This window comes from Macrosteles quadrilineatus, unplaced genomic scaffold (genome assembly GCF_028750875.1).
Source record: "Macrosteles quadrilineatus isolate MER2022 unplaced genomic scaffold, UCM_ALF_1.0 Scaffold_1__1_contigs__length_201487025, whole genome shotgun sequence".
Lineage (NCBI taxonomy): Eukaryota > Metazoa > Arthropoda > Insecta > Hemiptera > Cicadellidae > Macrosteles > Macrosteles quadrilineatus.
The window spans coordinates 173,614,703-173,636,159 of record NW_026542594.1 but is presented as its reverse complement, the minus strand read 5'-3'; the positions used below and the strand labels follow the sequence as shown (position 1 = coordinate 173,636,159).

Genomic DNA, 21,457 nt, shown 5'->3' with positions numbered 1-21,457 from the left:
TACTTCTCAAAGAGCCTCACAATAATTTACTATTACAGATTTATTAGACAGAAGACAGTTTAAGCAGTTTTAGCAAATTACCCTAAGGCAAGTAGCTATTACCTTAGGTCTCATGGTAAGACCTAGGCCTGGGACCAATTTACTTTTTCATTTTGATGTCCCCAGGGGACAAAAACACCATTCGTTCAAATTTTTATATATGTATATATATGTGTCCGTCCAGACAAATAAACTTGAGTAATTTTGTCCGATTTTGATAAAATATGGTTTGAAGGTAACAACCCATTTGGATTGGTTTGCAGGATAAACTTGAATAAGTTCGTGAACCAGCATGATTGGACCATGGGAACGGGGTTTAACAGGGTTTTATGGGGTACAAATGGGTTTTTCTAATTTTTTTCCCTTAAAACAGAAAGTTTTAAAATTTTTCTCCAGACCTTTTTAAAGAGCTTAAAAAACAAATAATTTAGTGTATCAAAGTGTTTTTGTACGGTGATTGGTTAAAGGAGAAAATTCAAAAATTTGTTAATTTAAAATTCCCATGTTTATTCTTATTGGGAATATTTGTAAAATGTTGTAGTTGACTTGTTTATCGACATATTTTGATCAAACTTGGTGGATTGATTTATTTCATACTAAGCTATTGATATTTTAATAAAAAACACACATAATTAGTTTCCCTGTAGCAGCTAACCTAGGTTAAACATAAATGTTAATTTAATAGATTAGTTAAAAATCAATCCAGGCAAATGGAAATTCGCTTAGTTGGCAGGTTTTCTGCAGCGGGGGAATTATCTTTAAGGCTGATAGAAATTGATACCAGGGCCGCTTCAATAAATGAGTCCAGGGGCGCAAGAGGTTTTAGGATTTTTATGGGGCGTAAGGAAAAGAAAAATTTTCCCACAAGGTAGGTGGAGAGGGGCACGATAATCTTTCGTATGTATACCACATCGCATACAAACCACGAGCGTGATTGATACACTATTTATTTAAGACTTGTTGAATTGGTTTAAATACATAACTTTCAACCACTAATAAATATTTCCTTGCAGGTACACAATCATTTTTTAAATTTCCACCAAACATTAGATGTTGAATAATCGCCGTTTCCCATCACGACCCACATGACACCCAGCGATATGTTTAATTTACTAATTGGTTGTCATGAGGGTAGCGAGTAGCAACCCTCTCAACATCATCAGGTATCAAACTTACACATCAATGCAGGGGTCGGTTCAGAACAACCCACCCTAGCCATTGACAATGGCATTAACTATGAAACAGACAAACACTGACTTATTCACACACCCTTCAATAGTAGTGCTGCAACAACATTACTCTTGCTAGTAAAAGTGCAGTATTGAGTTGCAGGCTACAAACTATCCGCAGGACTATCCTAATACATAATTAGACCAATTCCTAAATTACAAGGCAAATATGTGGTTCGAATTTCACTATAAACTTTATGTCCATTCGTTGTACAGGCTATTAATTAACTCCTGTCTAAGGAACATGTTGGCCGTAGTCAGCAACAAGATCGCGCCACTCGTTCTACATTCATCCCCATTCAAACTTGGCTTAAAATACCTACTTTGACCTTCAAATTGTAGAAAAAGGAGGATAGCAGCTAGCTTACCTTGAAAGTGTGGGTAGGCCATAGAACAAGTAGAAAAACACTATGCACACAATATTTCAAGTGTAGAGAGAGTTTGACAATGTCCCTTAGGGGACGAAATATTGTGTGCATAGTGTTTTTCTACTTGTTCTATGGCCTACTCACACTTTCAAGGTAAGCTAGCTGCTATCCTCCTTTTTCTACAATTTAAAATCCTGGCCAAGAGCCTTTCTTTAAACAAAACTACTTTGACCTTCGTAAGGTCGCCATTTCAATTAGTATGAAGTATTAAATAATGAAAATTAATGTATCAATGTATGTTTTCAATATATATGTGTTTTCAAAAAAGGTAGAGATATAATCTACATAGTGATTCCTTGGGTCAAAGTAAAGAGCAAATCACTAATATGACTTTTTACCAAAATCGCTTTGCTAACCAGATATCCGCCAATTTGTATTTTTTACATAAACCTTCTTTGGATTGTTTTAACCAAACATTATGAAACTTGATGCCAGGAAAAAATTTTCTTGGTCCAATTAAAAATGTCTATATAATGGCCATTTTAATTATAAAATGTAAATTACTTACAATGGCTCTTTTTATGACAGAATTTTAGGAACACAGGAACACTTTTGTTTTGTTTTTAAAATATTTAGAAAATCTAATAAAAAGTGGCTGAATAATTTTGCAACTCATTATGCACCGTACATTTATTTGAATGAGTTCTCAAACCAGCATAATCGAATTTAAGAACAGGGTTTTACAGGGGTTTTATGAGGTAAACACAGAGTTTTCTTATTTTTAACCCTCAAAACATAAAGTTTTGCAATTTCTTTTAATAAACCATGTTATAGATCTTAGAAAAACAAATAATATATTACACTGCAGCATTATTTTTCATGGTTATGAGAAATGAGAAAAAAAACTGCAAATTAAAAATTTCCATCTTTTGTAAGTTAACTGTTGAAATTTCTTTTATGGAGATATTTTTTCATAAAATTTTGATAAGATATTGATTTCATACTATGTTATTAGCATTTTAATAAAACACACTTCATTAAAATGTTCCCTGTAGCAGGAATTTTAAGTATTAATAATTACACTTGAGTAGGGAATAAATGTGTTATTTTAAAGGACATTTTTTATTGAAAATCCAATCAGGAAAATGGAAAATCGCTTAGTCTGCAGGTTTCCTGTAACAGGGGTGTTTTGTATATGAACTTATTAGTGTTACATAAGAAGTAGGAGTCATTTTTCGAAATTTTCCAATTTTGATTAGCCATTTTTAGTCGTTACATATTTTACAAAAATAGAATATGCTGATAACAGCTTAAATTCAGACATCAACTATTATGAAACAATGAAATGCTTAACTGTAGTATAAAATTAAAAATGTGAACTAAAACACTCACTAAATAATGTTCATCATGTAAGAAACACTTGAAAAGTTCCAAATTGTTTCTTATATTGGTTTGTATTCCACTAAAATAAAATGCCACTTGGTTTTTAAACAAAAACGTCATATTTTACATATTATTTAGGCTAAAACCACAACTACGATTAACTAATTAATTTCCACAATTCGTCCTCGTCAATTGATTATTTATTGCTTCACAATCCTAGTTTCGGGCTTTACTGCTTAACTTTTTCATCAGATTGTCAAATTTTTGAACACAAGTTGTTGGCAATGATTTTTAAAATACTAAAATCATTGAACATTGTTGACAATGGATCAAGGAGCAGTAATTTTATTACAGACATAGGTAAATAAATCGAGTGTATATGAACTTCGCCTCGTGATCAGTAGAATGTGAGGATCAACTTGCAATCCTCCAGAAGGCCGATATAAACTGCGCTTGGTTTAAACTAAACTAGAGGTAAATATTGATTTTTAAGTATTATTTCAATATTGTAGATTGAGATCTTATGGTGAAATTTTATAAAAACTCGTCTTTACTTTAGAGCACAGTTCTTATACAATACAGAACTCGTAGGGCCATTGCATACTAGGCCACCACGGAAGCGCAATTGGTGTTGGGTGGCGAGTAACATTAAATGGGGAGCCACTTCATCAGCTACCACACTTGCAGCTTGGTTCATTTTCTATTCATCATGGTACATAAGGAAGAAGCTTATGGGTTTGCTTTTAAGTTTCTTTAAACGGAATAAGAGGGAAAAAACTGCATACATCCGTTTTAACACAATCCAAGTTCAAGGGGAGTGGAGTGTTTTTTACTCATTATGTCAACCTCATAAACAATCTGGACAAGTTTTACAAAATATCCTGGAATGACTATTTGTGTCCGAGTACACTTCACTACTCACGACCCAAAATGTTCCACGCCAAGCATTGCCATGATCACAAATTAAACTGGAGAAAAACAAAACTACTGTTGTCGTCACAGAGTAGCGCTAATGTGCAGTACTCTATAAGAAAAAACAATGTTTTTCGGCTGGTGGCAGGCAAAGTCGGTGGCTCTAGAACCTTCCAGGAGCCCAACCAAACAACCTAAGTGGCCTAGTATGCTGTTGTAAAAATCAATGACTTCTATAGTGGCCTCTCCCTCCGTCTGTGACGGTGTTTTCATGGAGAGCTAGAAGCAACGGACAAGTGTGGTTGGTAGGGCTTCAGTCTGCTTTACGTATGGAGACAAGGGTCAGGGTACAGTGTGCTGCTGTGGAGGTAGCTAGGGGTAAATGTGTGATTGTAATACGCCATGTAGGGCGTGAGGATTTTTTCCTCCAGAGCACTCACTAAGTGGAAGACTCCCTTAAGACAATTTTCTATACACAAATTTACATTTGTGATTCTGGGTTTCAGCACAATCTTCCTACGAGATTAGGTCTGGAGAACCTCTTCATCACTCTACATCTAGCAAAATTAGAGTTACTGAGTCACGCTACAAACTCCCAAGTAAACCTTTATGGATGAGTTTTCTTGCAGAGAACCTTTATGTTCCTCCTCATCCAGCAGAAATTTTCAAGTAAAATTAGTTACTGAGTCGAGCTTCCAAGCCCCATGTCACTCTTTAGGATGTGTTTTATTGCAGAGAACCTCTTTGTCCCTCGTCTTCAAGCAAAAATATTCAGCTAGATGACTGAATCAAGCTACCCTCCATGTCACCCTGGAGGGAGACATGTCACCTCTCAAAATCAACTCAAAATGTCCATTAGGATCAACTCACTACAAGGGCATCATGTTCGGACAGTGAGTTGAAATTATCAATATCTTCAAATAGCAAAAGAAAAGATGTAATTGTTTCACCTAGTTAAAATTGGCATTTTCATTTGGATACAGCCCATCTTTTCAAAAGACTTTAAAGGTTAATCCAATTGTTTTCGCTTGAAATGTTTGGTTAGGTATTACATGTTGGGGGTTTATGTACCCAACATTTCTTCTAGCTAAGGAGTATGTTAACATGGACTAATTGTTAACTGACTGGATAGCTGAGTGGTTAAAGTGCTCACTTAAGAATCAAAAGGTCGCCGGTTCAATCCTAAGAAAAGAATGTAGCTTTTTGATCGTTTGAGCCTGGACCCAGCTGTTCCTGATTGGACTTTAAATAAATGACCCTGACTGATATAACAGCTGATCTTTATCAGTACTACACTCATCCTTCCCTCATATTTGGGTTAAAATACACACCTAGGTGGTGTCCCATCTCAATTATTTCATAAATAATAATTGATAATATAAAAGATATTTTTTAACAATAAGGATGGATAAGAGACCTTATTTGAAAGTTCAATTGTGTCATAGATCTGGGACGAACCGGAATCACATAACCAATTTCAGTAAACAACAATGTTCAGATTATTCTAATTGATTTTTAGCTATCCAGACATTACTCTGAAGCTTCACAGGGATAGTGTCAGAATGACATCAACTAGTTAGGGCGACTGGTGTATGAAACTCGAGCGTCAAAAATTATATATAGCACAATGTAAAAATAAACATTAAAAGCCACACAACCAAATATAAAACTACACACTTTATGTCAACTTGATAATTTCCACACTAACCTGGATTATCCCTTAATTGTGCGAAGACAGCGTCAGTTGCTTGTTGTTCCGAGACAAAATCCCACAGTCCATCGCAGCCCAGGATCAAGAAGTCTTCAGAGCCGTCCAGAGTTATTTCCTCAATGTCAGGTTCAGCAGTAACATATGGTTTGTACTCTACATCCCCTGAAACAGTAAAAAAAGAATGTAACTCACTAAAAAGATCTAGTATAGAATCAGATCCAGCGATCTCAGACCACAGTCCAGATGTTGATGTGATTCAATAAATCTGGGTTGCTGAATTATGTAGTGATTGTCTGGTCATTTACAAGTCAAAGTCATGAGTTCAATCCTGTGAAAAGTCAAAAGTGTTTTGACAGTTTGAAACTAAATTAAGCTGTCATCCATTATTGTGTTTTTTAAAAATAACCCTAGCAGTAGAAAATCGTTTTTTCTACCACTGCATGCAAATTATCATATAGCCACACCTGTATAAACAGTACGCAAAATAGCTCCGATTTATTCATTCCCGCTTGCTAAATCAGCTGATTTCACTATTGGCTTTTCTATAAAACACTAACATCCGAAGAGTGAATAACATATCCTAAAAACTTAATCTGTGTGTAATAATGAGTTAATTATATGGTGGTAGGAAAATTCTTGTGTGTATTACGAGCCCAAAAGACAAACCACATTTTTACTGGTGTGATGAATTACGATGTGTGATGGTTGCCGTCAGCATCAGTACGAAAAACCTCTTGTTTTAGACAATTATCGTAACATACTTGTTGTTGATAAGTTAATGTTCTAAACCCCAAGGCTTAGGTCACATGTCTTGACCTGAAGTGTTCGCAGGATACTATCCAACAGAGATGATAAGGATTGATTATAGGGGATAAATTTTAGCAGGAGCCATACCCTACATGCCTAACACTGTGCGAAAACACATCTATCCTTACTTTCCTCTAAAAAAAAGTAAAGCTTTTCCCAATGAGAACATTTACTAAAACAAGCATGTTCAATAAACAATCAAACAACTGGGGAAGTAGAATGAATTATGGAAGACAATGTCCCATTCACAGACAGCCAGACGATCGCTTGAGGCAGTTACCATTGTAATTGTGACCACAGTCAATGATTCGTGGAGAAGTCAGTTTCACTTCTCCTCTTTGTATGCAAATGCAATCTGAGGTTAAGACACTAAAGATGCACATGGATGCATTTAGTTTAAATATGATTCAAATATAGAAATGCAGGGTGTTTCCAAATTATCTGGACATATTTTGTGGACTTGTTCCTTCCAAGACAAACATAAAATGCCTTATAAGTATGGGTTTAAAATGTTTACATTTCTGTCTGTCAGTCTTTTTGTCTGTTTTTTAAATTATTTTATATCTTAGGATTTTTTTAAGTTAGCAATTTTAAAATGTAGGCATAAATATATAGTTTAGAAGGTAAAAAAGAGCTTACAAGGTTTTAATATCTAAGGCCGTTTCAATAGGCCATTGAAAATCTTAAATGCCAAATTTCATGAAAACCGTAGAAACAGTAGAACCTTGATAACAAGACTCTCATGGGGATTATTAAATGAGACCTGTTATCAAGGTTGACTCCTTATTAAGGTTTACTATAACATGTGATTTTGGGTAAAATAAATTCAAGGGGATTTGAAAATGACACTTGTTATCATGGGTGACTTGTTATCGAGGGTCTTCTTGTGGAGGTTTTACTGAGAAAATTGATTTATAATTAAAAATAAAGAGAATTCAAATCCAAATCAAATGAGACCTTGTTTGTTAACATCAGATAACAAACAACCGAATTATCAGTTTTTTCTACATTCCAAATAATAAACCTATCTTAAGAGCAGTATGGTACTCCTGGGAAAAAATTGAAAACTCAGTTGTTTGTGAGACAATTTTTACAAACAAGGTATTATTTGATTTGTATTTAAATTCTCTATCTTTTTGATCGTAAAAACAATTTTCTTAATGTTTACGGTTTTCATAAAATTTGGCATTAAAGACTTTAAATGGCCGCCACATTGAAACAGCTTGAGATATTGGAACAAAATTTTGCAAGCACTTTTTACCTCCTAAACTACACATTTATACCAATTTTTAAATCTCTATTTTGAAAAATGTACAAGATATAAAATGGTTTTAAAAAATCATAAACAAACCAACAGACAGAAATCTAGCCTTTTTAGACCCATACTTATATGGCATTTTATGTCTCTCTGAGCTCAAGGAACAAGTCCACAAAATATGTCCAGACAATTTGGAAACACCCTGTATACATTAAAAACCACATCTAATAAGGAATGTTAATTAGTTCTGTAAAACCATTTAAAAAGTAATAATCTACCCATAATTGAGTACAAAAAACTTAAGAAAAGTGAAGAGTGTGTAAGTTACTAGTAGTAATGTTTAAAACAAGGGGAAATCAGATCACCAGATAGAAATTGTTGCGGTTTTTAGGGGTGCCTTCAACTGCCCTCATACACATTTACTGATAGGTCTTGCAATTGCCGCCTCTCCACTGAAGGAGCAAGATACATTCAATCTGTAGCCAAGGGAGCTACACGTGCAGACCATCAGTAGCCCTTAGGTTTGTGCACGAGTACTAATAAGCCCAGCTGATGGATAAGGAAAACTGAGCATTGATGTTAAGAAGACAACCTGACTGATTGTGGATATCCACGACACCCTCTTCAAGCATATTTTTAATTAGCTATTTTGTTTTTTTAACCAAAATACACCCTTGTCTAAGTCTGTAAGTTCATTGTGTCCTCCAATGTTCCAGTCTTTAATCCAGTCTCTATATTTGACCCACAGAGAAGTAAGGTACAGACAATGGGCTATACAGTAAGCTATAGACTAGTTAACGACTAGTATACTATTAAGAAAATTGACAGGAAAGCAGGCTTACCTTTAAATAAGTCCATAGAGACACATAAAATACATCACTAAAGTAGAAATTTTCGTGGTCACTTTTTCACCTGGAGAAAATCAACTTTTTGACTTTTGTTATGTGTCTCTATGGACTTATTTAAAGCTAAGCCTGCTTCCCTTTTGATTTCCTTAATAATACCTTAATAATATTAGGGATGGACGAGATTGGATTTTTAGTTCAAAACAAGACAGGATTTTTTATTTCTTAAAAAATTTCAAGATTTTCAATTTTTTTATCTCGTCTCGAAAAAATCTTGAACAAAATAGAATCTCGTCTCGTAAAACGAGATTTAAAATTTCCCGAAATTTCGAACCCGTCCATCCCAGCTTTTTATCAGATAACGACTAGTATAGACTCTTAACTCATTAGGCGCTGGTGTCTAGGGCAAAGTCCAACCCTTTCCCTCTTATGTACTACAACGCTCGGGGGTCTAAGACCATGTGCCATGTGCAATAGGAATTTCCACACAGTGCTCACCGCTTGGGCTCTACCTTGCTCGACAAAAATATATTTCCGAACTGAAAGTGCATTGTCTTCCCATAAACAAGTCTCCTATGTACCTTCCTTCTCTGTGAGAAGTAAAACTATATGCTAATAATAATTTAAAATAGCAATGAGAAACCCTGAAGGAAGAAGACTAAGAGGAAGGCCATGAGCGACAGAGGAAGATGCAGAAGATAGAGATGGTGGTGCCAAATATCTCCTGGGATATGCGTGGTCCTGAGAGTAAGAGTAAGACAATATAAACAGTTACCCATATCTCCAATACTTATCTTTCTAATAAAATATTGGTTCCACACAAGATCATTGACACTACGCCAGCCTCCCTCCATTGCTAACATTGATCCTTTTAAAAGCCAATTGTATTGTTAACTTTGATCCAAGAAGGATATTTTACAGGACATCTATAATAATTGATAATTTTCAATTGAAAGCAAACTAAATTTGTATAGTATTATAAACTAACCAACACAAGTAGACTTCTCATCCCATTGTACATTTTGAAGCTTGTTTTTCGTGTCTAGTTCATGTTGGTGACACTGATCGCTAGTGTTGACAAAATTTTGTTTCTCTTATTTTAAGTTTAAATTCATTATTTGTGCTTTACTGTTTGGCTATAAAACTAGGAGACGAGTTATTGTTTATGATTAGATTGTTTTATTTGGTTAAAGGAGGTTTTAAATGTCTGAAATAACAAGAAACAAATTGTAAACAAAACACGATCTCTACAGTGCACCGAACTAACAATAAAATTGTCTTCAGCTGATCCATAAGGATGAGAAATCTACTAAGAGTTTTTATATGTTTTATCTATGATAGTATGTATAGTTTTGTACCTATAGCTCTGGATACTGCTAGCTGGCCGTTGACTCTCCAGGTGCCCCAATACAATACTGTTCCTCCCATGCCTTCTATCCTGTCTTTTTCATCCTGAAACATACAGAACCATTGTAATGGGAACTGAAATTAGTAAGTATTACAATATTTTTCAGTATAGTAACAAAATCATTGCTGATACTTTGATTCAAGATTAGTTTCCAATGTTCCCATCATAGAGAAATTCTAAATGAGCTGTCACGTGATAGGTAGTTGGGAGTCTTAGTAGTCAACCAACTAATGATATAACTAGGTTATCAGTTAAACCTTGACTAAAAGCCTGCAAGCCCAGTTAAATCTTGACTAAAAGCCTGCAAGCTTTTTGATCGTTTTCCACTGAACGCAGCAGTATTTGATAAAAGCTTTTTATTTATGATCTTGGCTGAATGACCAGCTGGTCTATCAGAAGAAATTGCACATGTTTGCGCCCCATTTTTATTCATCTGTGGCCCCAGTTACCTTTAAATAAACTTCATCTGTAAAGTAATTTTATTTTAATGATAGGTCAACCCGGCCAATTTAACAGTGACAAGCGTCGAGATCCCATCAGCTGGTGGGGGAGAGGGGAGTCAAAAGAGTAACAGCCTCACCAAAACCTTGATCCATCTAGCCGGATAGTAGCATCTAGTTAGGACCCTTTAACAGAGTCAGGGCAAGTCCTAAATGGCAGCGAAGACAAAGAAGAGGGACTTTATAACGGCAGAGCTGGCAAACGAAGCAGACATTGCAAAGGACTTGTGGCAAAGAATAATATTCAAATACCCCTGCAGTCTTATTAAGAGATAAGACACCTAAAGAAAATCAGGACATCCGCAAGGAGACAACCTAAGAGGAGTTGCATGCTGCAGGAGATGATGAGTACAAAACGGAGCATCAGGCTACCTCCCGTCATAACTATTCCCGACTATTCATTCGGGGCTATCCTGGTACTTGCGGGATTTAAATGGATAACCAAACTGAAGATTTTTTAAGGTTTTCCCTAGATCATATTTTGACAATTCCAGGTGGCAAAGGCGACCAGGATGCATATCCATTAACCAGTTTCACTTAAGTTCATGTAATTATCTACAGCTCAGGGGCTTAACAATGAATTTAAACTAACGTTTTCATGGACCTCAGCGAAGAAGAAAAGTTGTTGGCTGAGACAAGTGAAAAGGCCGTTTAGGACTACAACCTAAAGATCTATGACTTCCTGGAGGGAAAAAAGGCAAAAGTACGGAAGATAGAAGAGGGCATTTGGAAACATCAGACTAGAACAAATCCAATAATCTTACTCCTTGCAAAAGTGAAAAAAGGGGTCTTGAAGTCCAAAGTGTCAATATTTGCGAGGAAAAACATAAAAGATTGCCAAGAGGATCCTCTCGCACTGTGTCTTCGTCTGCTGTGGTGACTCCTCAAGTGAAGCGACAGAACGACAAGACAACTTCTACCTCTACCTCTACCACTTCAACAGCCCAAGTAGAGGAAAGGATGCATGAAGATGAGAACAAGCCCACTTTCAAGTACCGGTTCTCTGGGTATAAGATAGCTGTTATTCCTGAAGCAATTCAGCAAGGTTCATAGAGGAACAGATGATCAATGAGCTCTATATTCATAGAAGAAGGGTAAATGCCTCAGATTCAGAAAGCATATCTAGAAAGATGAGCTCTGGTTTTTCCTGCTGCAACAAAGCTACGGTTAACTGGCTGAAGACAATCAGTTAAGAAGACACAAGCCCTGGCTTGGAAATGATAAAGGAATTGGCAGTCGAAGTAGATGATTACAAGGACCTCCTGAGGGATACAAAGCGGTTAACAAAGAGAGACGTTGAAGACCTGTTCAAAATCATCAAAACCCTCTTCTAGAGGATTTGAAAAGATTTTGTTAAACCAAGGAATTAATTACAGTGAGGTACATTTTAGAACTTTTTAAAGTTTTGCAGCTACCAAAGTATTACTATATACTCACAGGTCTGTCAGGTTTGTGTGGTCGCACTATCTCCAGAGGTCGACCATTCCTCACCAACACTGCCTGAGAGTCGCCCAGCCAAGCGACGTACAGCTTGCCTTCCTTGTGTCTCAGCAGAGCAACCACAGCTGTTGTACCTCCGTGGAGATTCTACACCAAAACATGATCAACATTACACACAGTTTGAGTTTGAAGGAGACTGATGAAATTTAGTAGAGCTTTGAATACTTTACTTGTTTTACTTTAATACTTTTCAATGAAATGGCGACCATACAAAGTAGGTATTTTAAGCCAAGTATGAATGGGGATGAGTGTAGGATGAGTGACACAATCTTGTAGTCTTGTTAGTAACTAAGGCCGACATATTCCTTAAACACAGCTGTTAATTAATAGCCCATAGGTACAGCTAATGGCAACCTAACCTACAGTTTATCCAGTTCAGTGGAATCCGAACCACATTTTTGCCATGGTATATACAAATTGGTCTAATTATCAGGATAGTACTGCGGATAGTCGTGGTACTCACTAGTGCGGACGTTAATCCACACCTGGGAGCATCACATCTACAGTACATGCCTATAACTATCCACAATTCGTGACCTCCTAGTAGCTGGATTACAGGACGACGCCACCCGTCCAAGTTAAATCTTAAAAACCCTACAATAGCCACCGAATTAAATTGTTATTAATGAAAACTTATGTAAATGTGACAAAGAGAACTTGCAACGATAAATTCAATTTGACAATGAACACAGGCAATTTTTCAGCAATGCAGCACAAATAAAATATTATGGATTTTTATTCTCACTCTAACCTATAAAAAATATATTGGGTGTTTCACTAACTAACCTGAATTAGTCCTACGCCTAGTGTGACACATTTATATAACACATACCTCTCTCTCAGCCTTGATGGTGAACATGTTGTCGGTTCTGCAGCAAGCGTCGTGCAGTGCTTTGACAGGATTGGCCGGATAGTGTGGACTCTCTGCTAGGTACTGATGTAGATGTGAAACACTGTATATGGCTGCGTCTACACCGTTGTGGCCATCCAACACCCCATAGTAGCTGGCAGGACCCCAACCCTACAAACATGGAGACAAATACTGTCAAAATCAAACAAGGTTTCAACGTGCAAGGTTGGATTTTGATAGCAAATAATACCAAAACGATACACAGCTTATATACTAAACCAACAGAGAAATGAACAAATAACTAGTTAACCATACGGTAGAGTCTTGATCGCGAACAAACAAAAAAGGAAAAATAAGTGATCATCCAAAGGTTCATAGGCAAGTGAAAGCGTTATGATGGTAAAAAGGTACGAGGGATAAGGATTTTAACAAACTGAATGATACAGAAATACTCAAATTACTGGGGTGTTTACATAGAATGAAATTTTCTACGAAATCAAAGATCTATGTCAGGTAGCTTACAAATCCGCCCAAAATTTAAACATCGTTCTGATTATTTCTGTAGATATTTTTTTAGTTCAAACCATAGTTTTAGCCCATTTTTTGGATCGTCACACAGATACAAGTATGCATTGATGTATGAGAATACAGTTTTACTGGGTGATTCCTCTGAGAAAAGTAAATTCAAAGACACCGATGCTTTGAAAGAGAAAATGTTTGCAATAAACGGATTCCTTGAGGTTATTGTTTCCAACTGTTTGGTCAAATTTTAAATTAGAGATAGTCTAAGTTGTGTTTTTAGCCTGGAGATCAAACACATTAACACATCTGCAGCCAAGCTTATATTGTAAACCAATCAGAAAGGGACTATTGCAATTTTGTCCTGTAAAGCTCTAATTTTGTTTTATTTAACGATTCTTGTCAACAGGTGAAAATGATTTTTTTACTATTTTTGTTTGGACTACACAACCTCTGTTAAAGCTGGTTTGGGTTGGATAGTGAAAAATTTTGACATTTATTTTCTACCAAAGTTTCACAACATGTCTAAAATCTTTAATGGTTTTGCTCAACTTTAAGCGACATCCACTCACCTTGATATTGAAAAGTGTGTGGAAGTCGTGTATGACTACATGCCTATCCTCCATCGACCTCCGAGAGTTCTTGATGGCGCAGGAGGTGACTGGTAGGAGAGGGTGAGGTGGGGGGAGAGTGGACAATTCTGCGTTGTCTCTGTAGCGAGCACACACCTCTACCAGTTTGGTGATACATATTTGCATCAGTTTCAGTGACAGATAGTCTGCAAACAAATAAACAGATGTAGTTTATGTTCAAGTTTAAAATGTACAAGTACAGTTAAATCCCGTAAACTTCGCACCTGATAACCCGTAAGGTTAGCGGCCGAATTGGAAAATTGCAGCCATTCATGAACAAATTGAACTAATTTTTTCTTATTTCATAAAAAAACTAGGTGAAGTCCTACATAAAGTCTTCTCAAAATCAAGTTTCTAAGGTACTTTAGGTTTCTAAGGTGGGTATGTTAAATTGGTCCCCCTGTTTAGCTTTTTGAGGTGGGAGAAAATTTTTGTTTTGTCTTCCAGATGTAATTACTCAACAATAAACACAAAAAGATTAATTTAGTGAATTTGCTATATGGGGAACAAGATATTACCATAAGTATCATGGTAAGACCTGGACTCGGGTTCACTTTTTAGTTTTAGGGTCCTTAGAGGCCAAAAACACCATCAGTTCAAATTGATAAATTATTAATGTATCCGTTAGCAGGCTAACCCAAAAATGATCCAATTTTGATGGAACTTGGTATAAATGTCCAAATCTGTGTTTATTCAAACAGAGTTTGTGATCTAGCTTGATTGGGAAAGAGATTTCACTGAGTAAAAATTGGACTTTTAGCATTTTCTACCCTCAAACCATAACATATGGCAATTTCTTTCCATAGGGCTGAAAAAACAAATAATGACAACTACCGTATTGGAATCATTGTAACCTAACGTTTAATGTGAAACTTTAGTAATAAATTGTGTAACATTTCCCTGGATTTACCAGTAAAAATTGACATTTCACACCAAAATCTCAAAGCAATTTAAAAATTAATGTCAAGCAATTACTGCTTGCAATTAACAGCTGAAGCTCAAGAAAAGTCGCCACTAATCAGTAGTTGCCAGTTGATAAGAGGTCAACTGGCAACTTTATCAAGCTTATTACAACTAATGGTTCAGTTAGAGATTGTAGGTATCAGGATATCTCAAAACAGCTGATAAACTTTGAGTCAATTCAGATAAAACTGTTGCAAAGTTGAGCAAAATGTGCAACATGTCAATGAGAACTTTATGATGAATTTGGTTTCAGTAACTTTAACTTTAAAATATTTTTTAAATAATTTTTGTTCCATTGTTAACTTATCTCTGATAGGCTATATAGTACAGCGAAACCTCACTATCTCGACAATTTGTTGACCCAGAGGTGGTTGAGTTTGGGAGTTGTCAAGTTATCCAGAACGTTGAAATGTTTAGTAAGTTTAATTTCTCTAAGCTGCTCTTGTGTTACAACTAAGGAAAAATGGCTTGTGGTGTACGTTCTGCATCATGTAGCTCCTAAACGTGTAAGTTTAGGGCGAAAATGTGAATAGTAAATAAGTCTCAAAATAGCATCTACATTTTAAAAAGTCATACAATACACAGTTGTCCTATTTTCAAATTTGCTGCCATTTAGGAAAATGTTGGCCATATTTGAAACAATAGAATACTATTTTTGATATATTTCATGGTTTTTCAAAGTAGACGCAATTTTAAAACTTATTTACTCTTTACATTTTACAAAAGCTCAAATCAAAATTTGCTAAAAATCAGGAAATATAATCTACAAACATGTTGAGCTCTTGTTTTGGTTCAATCATCTCACAACAGTAATGGAAAGTTATTATGCCTGTGTCAAGCGCAGAAACTCCAAACAACTTAGATTCAATTTATCTTCATCAACAGCCTCTCACTTATCAGCTTTATAAATCTCTGTTTACCACTTGAAGAGGCTATAGGTCTCTGATCGCTTGTTATGACTGAGACTGAACAATTTTGATTAAAGAGTACAGTCTGAAATGATTTTTTCAAGTATTTAAAAAAGTGAAAAATTCCACATTAAAAAAAAATTACCATTATCATGAATGACTTCTTGTAACGGTCAGGCAATAATGTTTCAAGGCCAATCAGTCCAGGAGCTGAGGGGGTTTGAGCATGCATGAAAGTAGTACCCAATGTTATTGCTGATTATTGTAATATGGACTGTGGTGATCAAAATTAAATCATAAATCATAAATCTTTATTGGTCATTAAATAACAGATGTTACAATGGACCTCGTTGACAAAAAAAGGTGCCAAAAACGGCCATGATGTCATAAGGTGGGGGGGAGGGGGCAAACATGGCAGGGGGCGCTGTGAGTTAAAACTCTGATATTTCAAAAACGGTAAAAGATAGAACATCGGTTAAAACGTCATTGTAATTCTAAAAATATGGACTACAATAATGGTTATTAGGTCCGACGTCATATCTCTAATAATAAACAAGTAATTGTATAAAAAAATGTAAAAAAGGACTAGCCCTATTCAAGTAGTTTTTTTTTTTTTTTAAGTAGAACAAATTTGTGAGTTTCGCAAAGAAGTAATATCAAATATCTTTGCTGATAGTTGTAATACGGACTGTAGTGATAAAAAATACACATGTCACCTCCTTTTCAGGTGGTCGAGATCTTGGGGGGAGGGGAACAAAGATGGCAGAACTTGCTGTTCATTGAAACGACTCTATCTCGAGAACGGTACGAGATGGGACATGGGTCAAAACGTTGTTTTAATCAAAAAAATATGGCCAATAGAAAAAGTGTTTAGGTACAAAGTTGTATCTTAAGTAATAAAAAAGTTATAACAAAAATATGTTTCGCAAAATCTACATTATACAGCTATTTTTTTTTTTCAAAATTCATAGGAACTGTTGATTAAGAAAGCTGACCACAAAAGACTGAACTACTCTTTAATAACCCATCCTTTCAAACAAAGGATTTTTGGAGGCATGGTAAGCTATGATATAGATGAATTAATTTTACATTATTTTATTTTTGTAATAGCAAGCATTGTTTTCAAAATTATTTACTGCTAAACAAAACGAATAAATACATATTGTGAGCCTAACCTTATATTTGTTTTGTCAAGAGTAGGATTTGGATATTCAATAGTATTTAGTAGGCCTAAGCTAGACATGGACAAATAATTATGGCTTGTAGAATTAAATGTTCTTTTTGGGGGAAACATGATGGAATAGCATATTACTTCAATTAATGACATTGTGTGATAAGTTAAAGAACAATTTGTTGTGTAGAATTATTTATATTGAAATTAATTTGTATTATTATTGTATTTTTGTATTGTTATTATCTATAACCTAGACCCTCACAGTTGTCTTAACACTTTTTCAACTACTAAAATGTGACTACTAAATTATTCCTAATGGATTTCAAACGTTAAAGGTTAAAATATCTGTTAGGATGGGTAGGCAAATATCTTATCGATCAGAAAGAGTTATTTAACTTAGACCATGATTTTTCCTTCCTAAACCAACTTTGGGCCATTTCTATTGTATGACAACTACCATAATTTGAAGCAATACTTACACAACAAGATTATGTCTCGGTACTAGCATAACCTAAACTGAACAAACCTAATCTAACCTAACTTAACTAGGAATATAAGGTAAAAGGTAAATAAAAGGATTTGTAGATTTATATCACGTTAGAAACTAAAAACCCTAGTGGTAAAAAATTTAAAAAAAGTGAAAATCAAAGTGAAAACACTATGATGAAGTAGAAATGGCGAAGATGATGAATTAATTCATTACTATATTTGTTGAATTTATTTGTCACGACGACGCGTGACGTCACCACGCCTATTCCATGTGAGCGCTGCACGTCTGACTCGCGACCTGAATACTGTCCAAGTTGTGCAACATGTCACTGACCCTATACACTCACACTGAGATAAGTCCCTTGTCTCGTTGACATTATCATGGGGTGGACAAACCAGGCAGGATGCTGACTGTATTCAAAGTAATGGAGTTATGCACCTCTGACTGTGAAAGGAAATGTATTGAATTTTTAACCTAACCTAACCTAACCTAACCTAACCTAACCTAACCTAACCTAACCTAACCCACTGCGACAAGCGCATAACTGCCAAGCGTAGACAACCCTGACAATCGCTCTCCCTCCCTCCGTCACACTCTTTCTCCCACCACCACCGTTGGCAAATCTCCGCACCAAGAGGTGGCCGAAGGCATCCCCCCATCTACCTGACACCCGTTGGCAAAACTCCGGTTCCCGGCGACGATCTGGTCTTTTAGCCTTTTATTTATTTTACAGTTTAAGTTAGTGGAATAAATATTATCTTTCTGATAAGAGCAAAGTTTTGATAAATAATTATATCATAAACCCCCGATATAACACTTAACTATTTATTTTGCTTGTTCATGCATGTATTATTTTGTAATGAGTATTTATTCTGTTGTTATACCTATTGATATGATGTTTCTTGTAATGTTAGTCTGCAACTATTTATTTTGCTTATTCATGCATGTATTATTTTGTAATGAGTATTTATTCTGTTGTTATAGGCCTAACTATTGATATGATGTTTCTTGTAATGTTAGTCTGCAACTATTTATTTTGCTTATTCATGCATGTATTATTTTGTAATGAGTATTTATTCTGTTGTTATAGGCCTAACTATTGATATGATATTTCTTGTAATGTTAGTCTGCAACTATTTATTTTGCTTATTCATGCATGTATTATTTTGTAATGAGTATTTATTCTGTTGTTATAGGCCTAACTATTGATATGATGTTTCTTGTAATGTTAGTCTGCAACTATTTATTTTGCTTATTCATGAATGTATTATTTTGTAATAAGTCAATCAATGCAATATGAAACCTTTCTTGTCTTTTTGTATGTTATATTGTACCATGTATTTGCAATTCTTGTAATTATTTTTGTGTAAACCATCTTGCTTTTATGCGTATTGTATAATGGCATTTGCCGTAGATATAAATAAATAACACATCCTAAACCAAAACCAATACTGCATTTCATATACACTGAGAGCTAAAGAGAGTTGACGTTTGTGCAATACGATTACTTATCTGATAAGTTTCTCATCTTGGTAAGATTATCTTATCACACTTGACGATAAACCTAACCCAACACTCGTAGTATTTGCAAGCAGATAACGCTGGATACATAGGCCCACACGTTTTGGAAAGAACATTTACTGATAAGGTTCTCGTCGCGGATATTAGTGTTACAATTGGCATAATGCTGTTGTATAGCAATATAAAATAAAATAAGTAAATAAATAAGAACAGACAATTAAATGTTATCAGTGGTTCTCATTTTAGGATTATAGCAAATCTCCAAAACAACCTAACGCTCTTGAGTTCATTCATACCCAAATAGAATAAATTAACACAGAACAAGTTGTGAAATATTAGTACCGTAATTATAACTTTAAATTTGTATGTAAAGATTGTCACAACTGGAAAGGGGACTACCAAGATAAACCTAACCTAACACCCAGTATTACCATTATAAAATTAACAATTTTTTAAAGACATTCCGCATAATTTTAGGTACCGGTACGTAAAAACACATACAGTATTATGACGAGTTCCTTAATTTTTTAGACATGAAAAAGGCAATTCTACCTTATTTTGGGGGTTTACAATTCAGTAGAAAGGTGAGGTGAATAGGACAAAGCACTCGTCACCTCTTGAAATATCACGGAGGCCAAAATTTAGACCCGTTTACAAAAAGAATGCCTTGCGGAGAGGTTAGTTCTCAGTTGGGGTTTTATTAAAAAATCAGTTCCAAGCTATTAACAGTTCATTGTTAAAACTGTTGAGGTGTTAAGTCTTACACTTCAGTGTAAAATCCTAACACGTTTTTAAAACAATGCAATAAGGGAATGTTACAAGGAGAAAATAAATATAGTAACCGTTATAATGTTTTTATAATGAAAAATAAAAGCCCAGTGTTTTGGCAACTCTTCTTTCAATCTCGCCATAATTCACTTAAGCCAAATTTTCGTTTTGGTCACGTCTAAATAATGCTAACTTATTTTAAGTTGATTTAACAACGTGTGTTTCACATTTAGTTACAATGCTAAGTAAAAAAAAAAATTGCAACGGTTTACAAATAAATCGTTTCATTCTTAGTAAAAGCATTATTTTTATTGGTTCGTTGCAAGAAATAAAAGGATATAAACAAAAAGCCCTATCTAGCGGGCTGAGAAATACTCGTACAATTTCTTCAACCGATAAGGATGATCTATGATGCGGTATATGTAATGTTATCTGTTTTACTAGCTTTAGCGTTTTTTTCATTTAGTACAATAAAACGTCCGTGATAATCAGATTTCCGTACGAAGTTCTGTATGACGGGTCAGAGAGAGCCGACGACAAAAGGAGTGAAAATGTCACCTGCCCTTGGGCTTATATTTACATTTGGACAAAAATACACGCACTGGCGCCGTCGTGTCTGGTGTAAAACCACAGAGGTGGCTGTGATAAAACACGTGCCTTTCTCTCTCATACAATTTCTCCCCTCTCCAACGTTACAAAAAACGTGTTATCATTGACTTTGGATTCTGCTAGAAGACTAATCTTCCTCGTGTAAAGTCAGAAAACTTTTTACTGAATTATATTTCCACGCTAATGATGACAAATATTTATATCCTAACTAAGATTAAATTTACAGTGTGTAGTTCACTCTATCATAGTACATGAAATACAAAATTCATGTTATAAAAATATGTTTGTATTTTTTTCAATAACAGTCTAGTTTGGTAATGAAATGAAATGATTTATTGCCATTAAAACTATGAACAAAGTTCACGACAATCGTCAAAAGAATTAAACAAAACAATCAAGATGGTTATGGCAACTAAAATAACTAAAACTCTAAACCAAAATACTCTTCTTGAATGGTACAGGCATGCCTGGGTTAGAGTAGTTTTTAAAACTTGTTTGAATTTTAAAACACATAGGTTTTTGATGGATGCAGGCAAGAAATTGTACATTTTTACACCTTGGTACTCAAAACTATTTTGAGTGGCTGTATGGAAATGTATGGGAATGCTTTAGTGTAGACAAATTATCTTTAGATCTATTGCAATAGTTGTGCACATCATATATCTTTTCAAAGTGTGAAATGTTTTCTTTTACATAGAACAAACTTCCCAAAACTTACGAAGATGGTAGTTAAGGGGGTGTATTTAAATTTCAAATTGCAATTCAAGAAATAGTTGTAATAGGAGGATTTTAAAAGTATGGATGGGAAATCTTTTGCAGGGACTAGTGTCTAGCATTAAAACAACGCTATGCTTTTCTCCTCGTTTTCCCCATCAATAAACGTTGAGCAACAATTGCTATTCGATATTGCAATGAAACTATCATCCTAATGTCAAATCTCATTCCTTCTTTATATTTAGGTACATGTTTCATGTTATGTGACTAAATATTATCGCTGAGTATTATCGCTAGATAGTATTTATTCGCCTATTGGGTCTGATAATGATTGGAGTGTCCAATCGAA

General features: G+C 35.0%; 1 protein-coding gene across 1 annotated transcript in view; it reads right to left on the bottom strand.

Annotated features, from left to right (window-relative positions):
• Positions 1–21,457, bottom strand: part of LOC128990192 (mucin-2-like) — a 191,990-nt gene that overhangs the window by 138,570 nt on the left and 31,963 nt on the right. The window contains exons 3-7 of the mRNA XM_054412482.1: positions 13,902–14,107; positions 12,793–12,981; positions 11,898–12,047; positions 9,911–10,004; positions 5,640–5,804 (exon numbers count right to left, since the gene is read on the bottom strand). Of these exons, the coding sequence (XP_054268457.1) occupies positions 5,640–5,804; positions 9,911–10,004; positions 11,898–12,047; positions 12,793–12,981; positions 13,902–14,107 (804 nt within the window). The remainder of the gene's footprint in view (positions 1–5,639; positions 5,805–9,910; positions 10,005–11,897; positions 12,048–12,792; positions 12,982–13,901; positions 14,108–21,457) is intronic.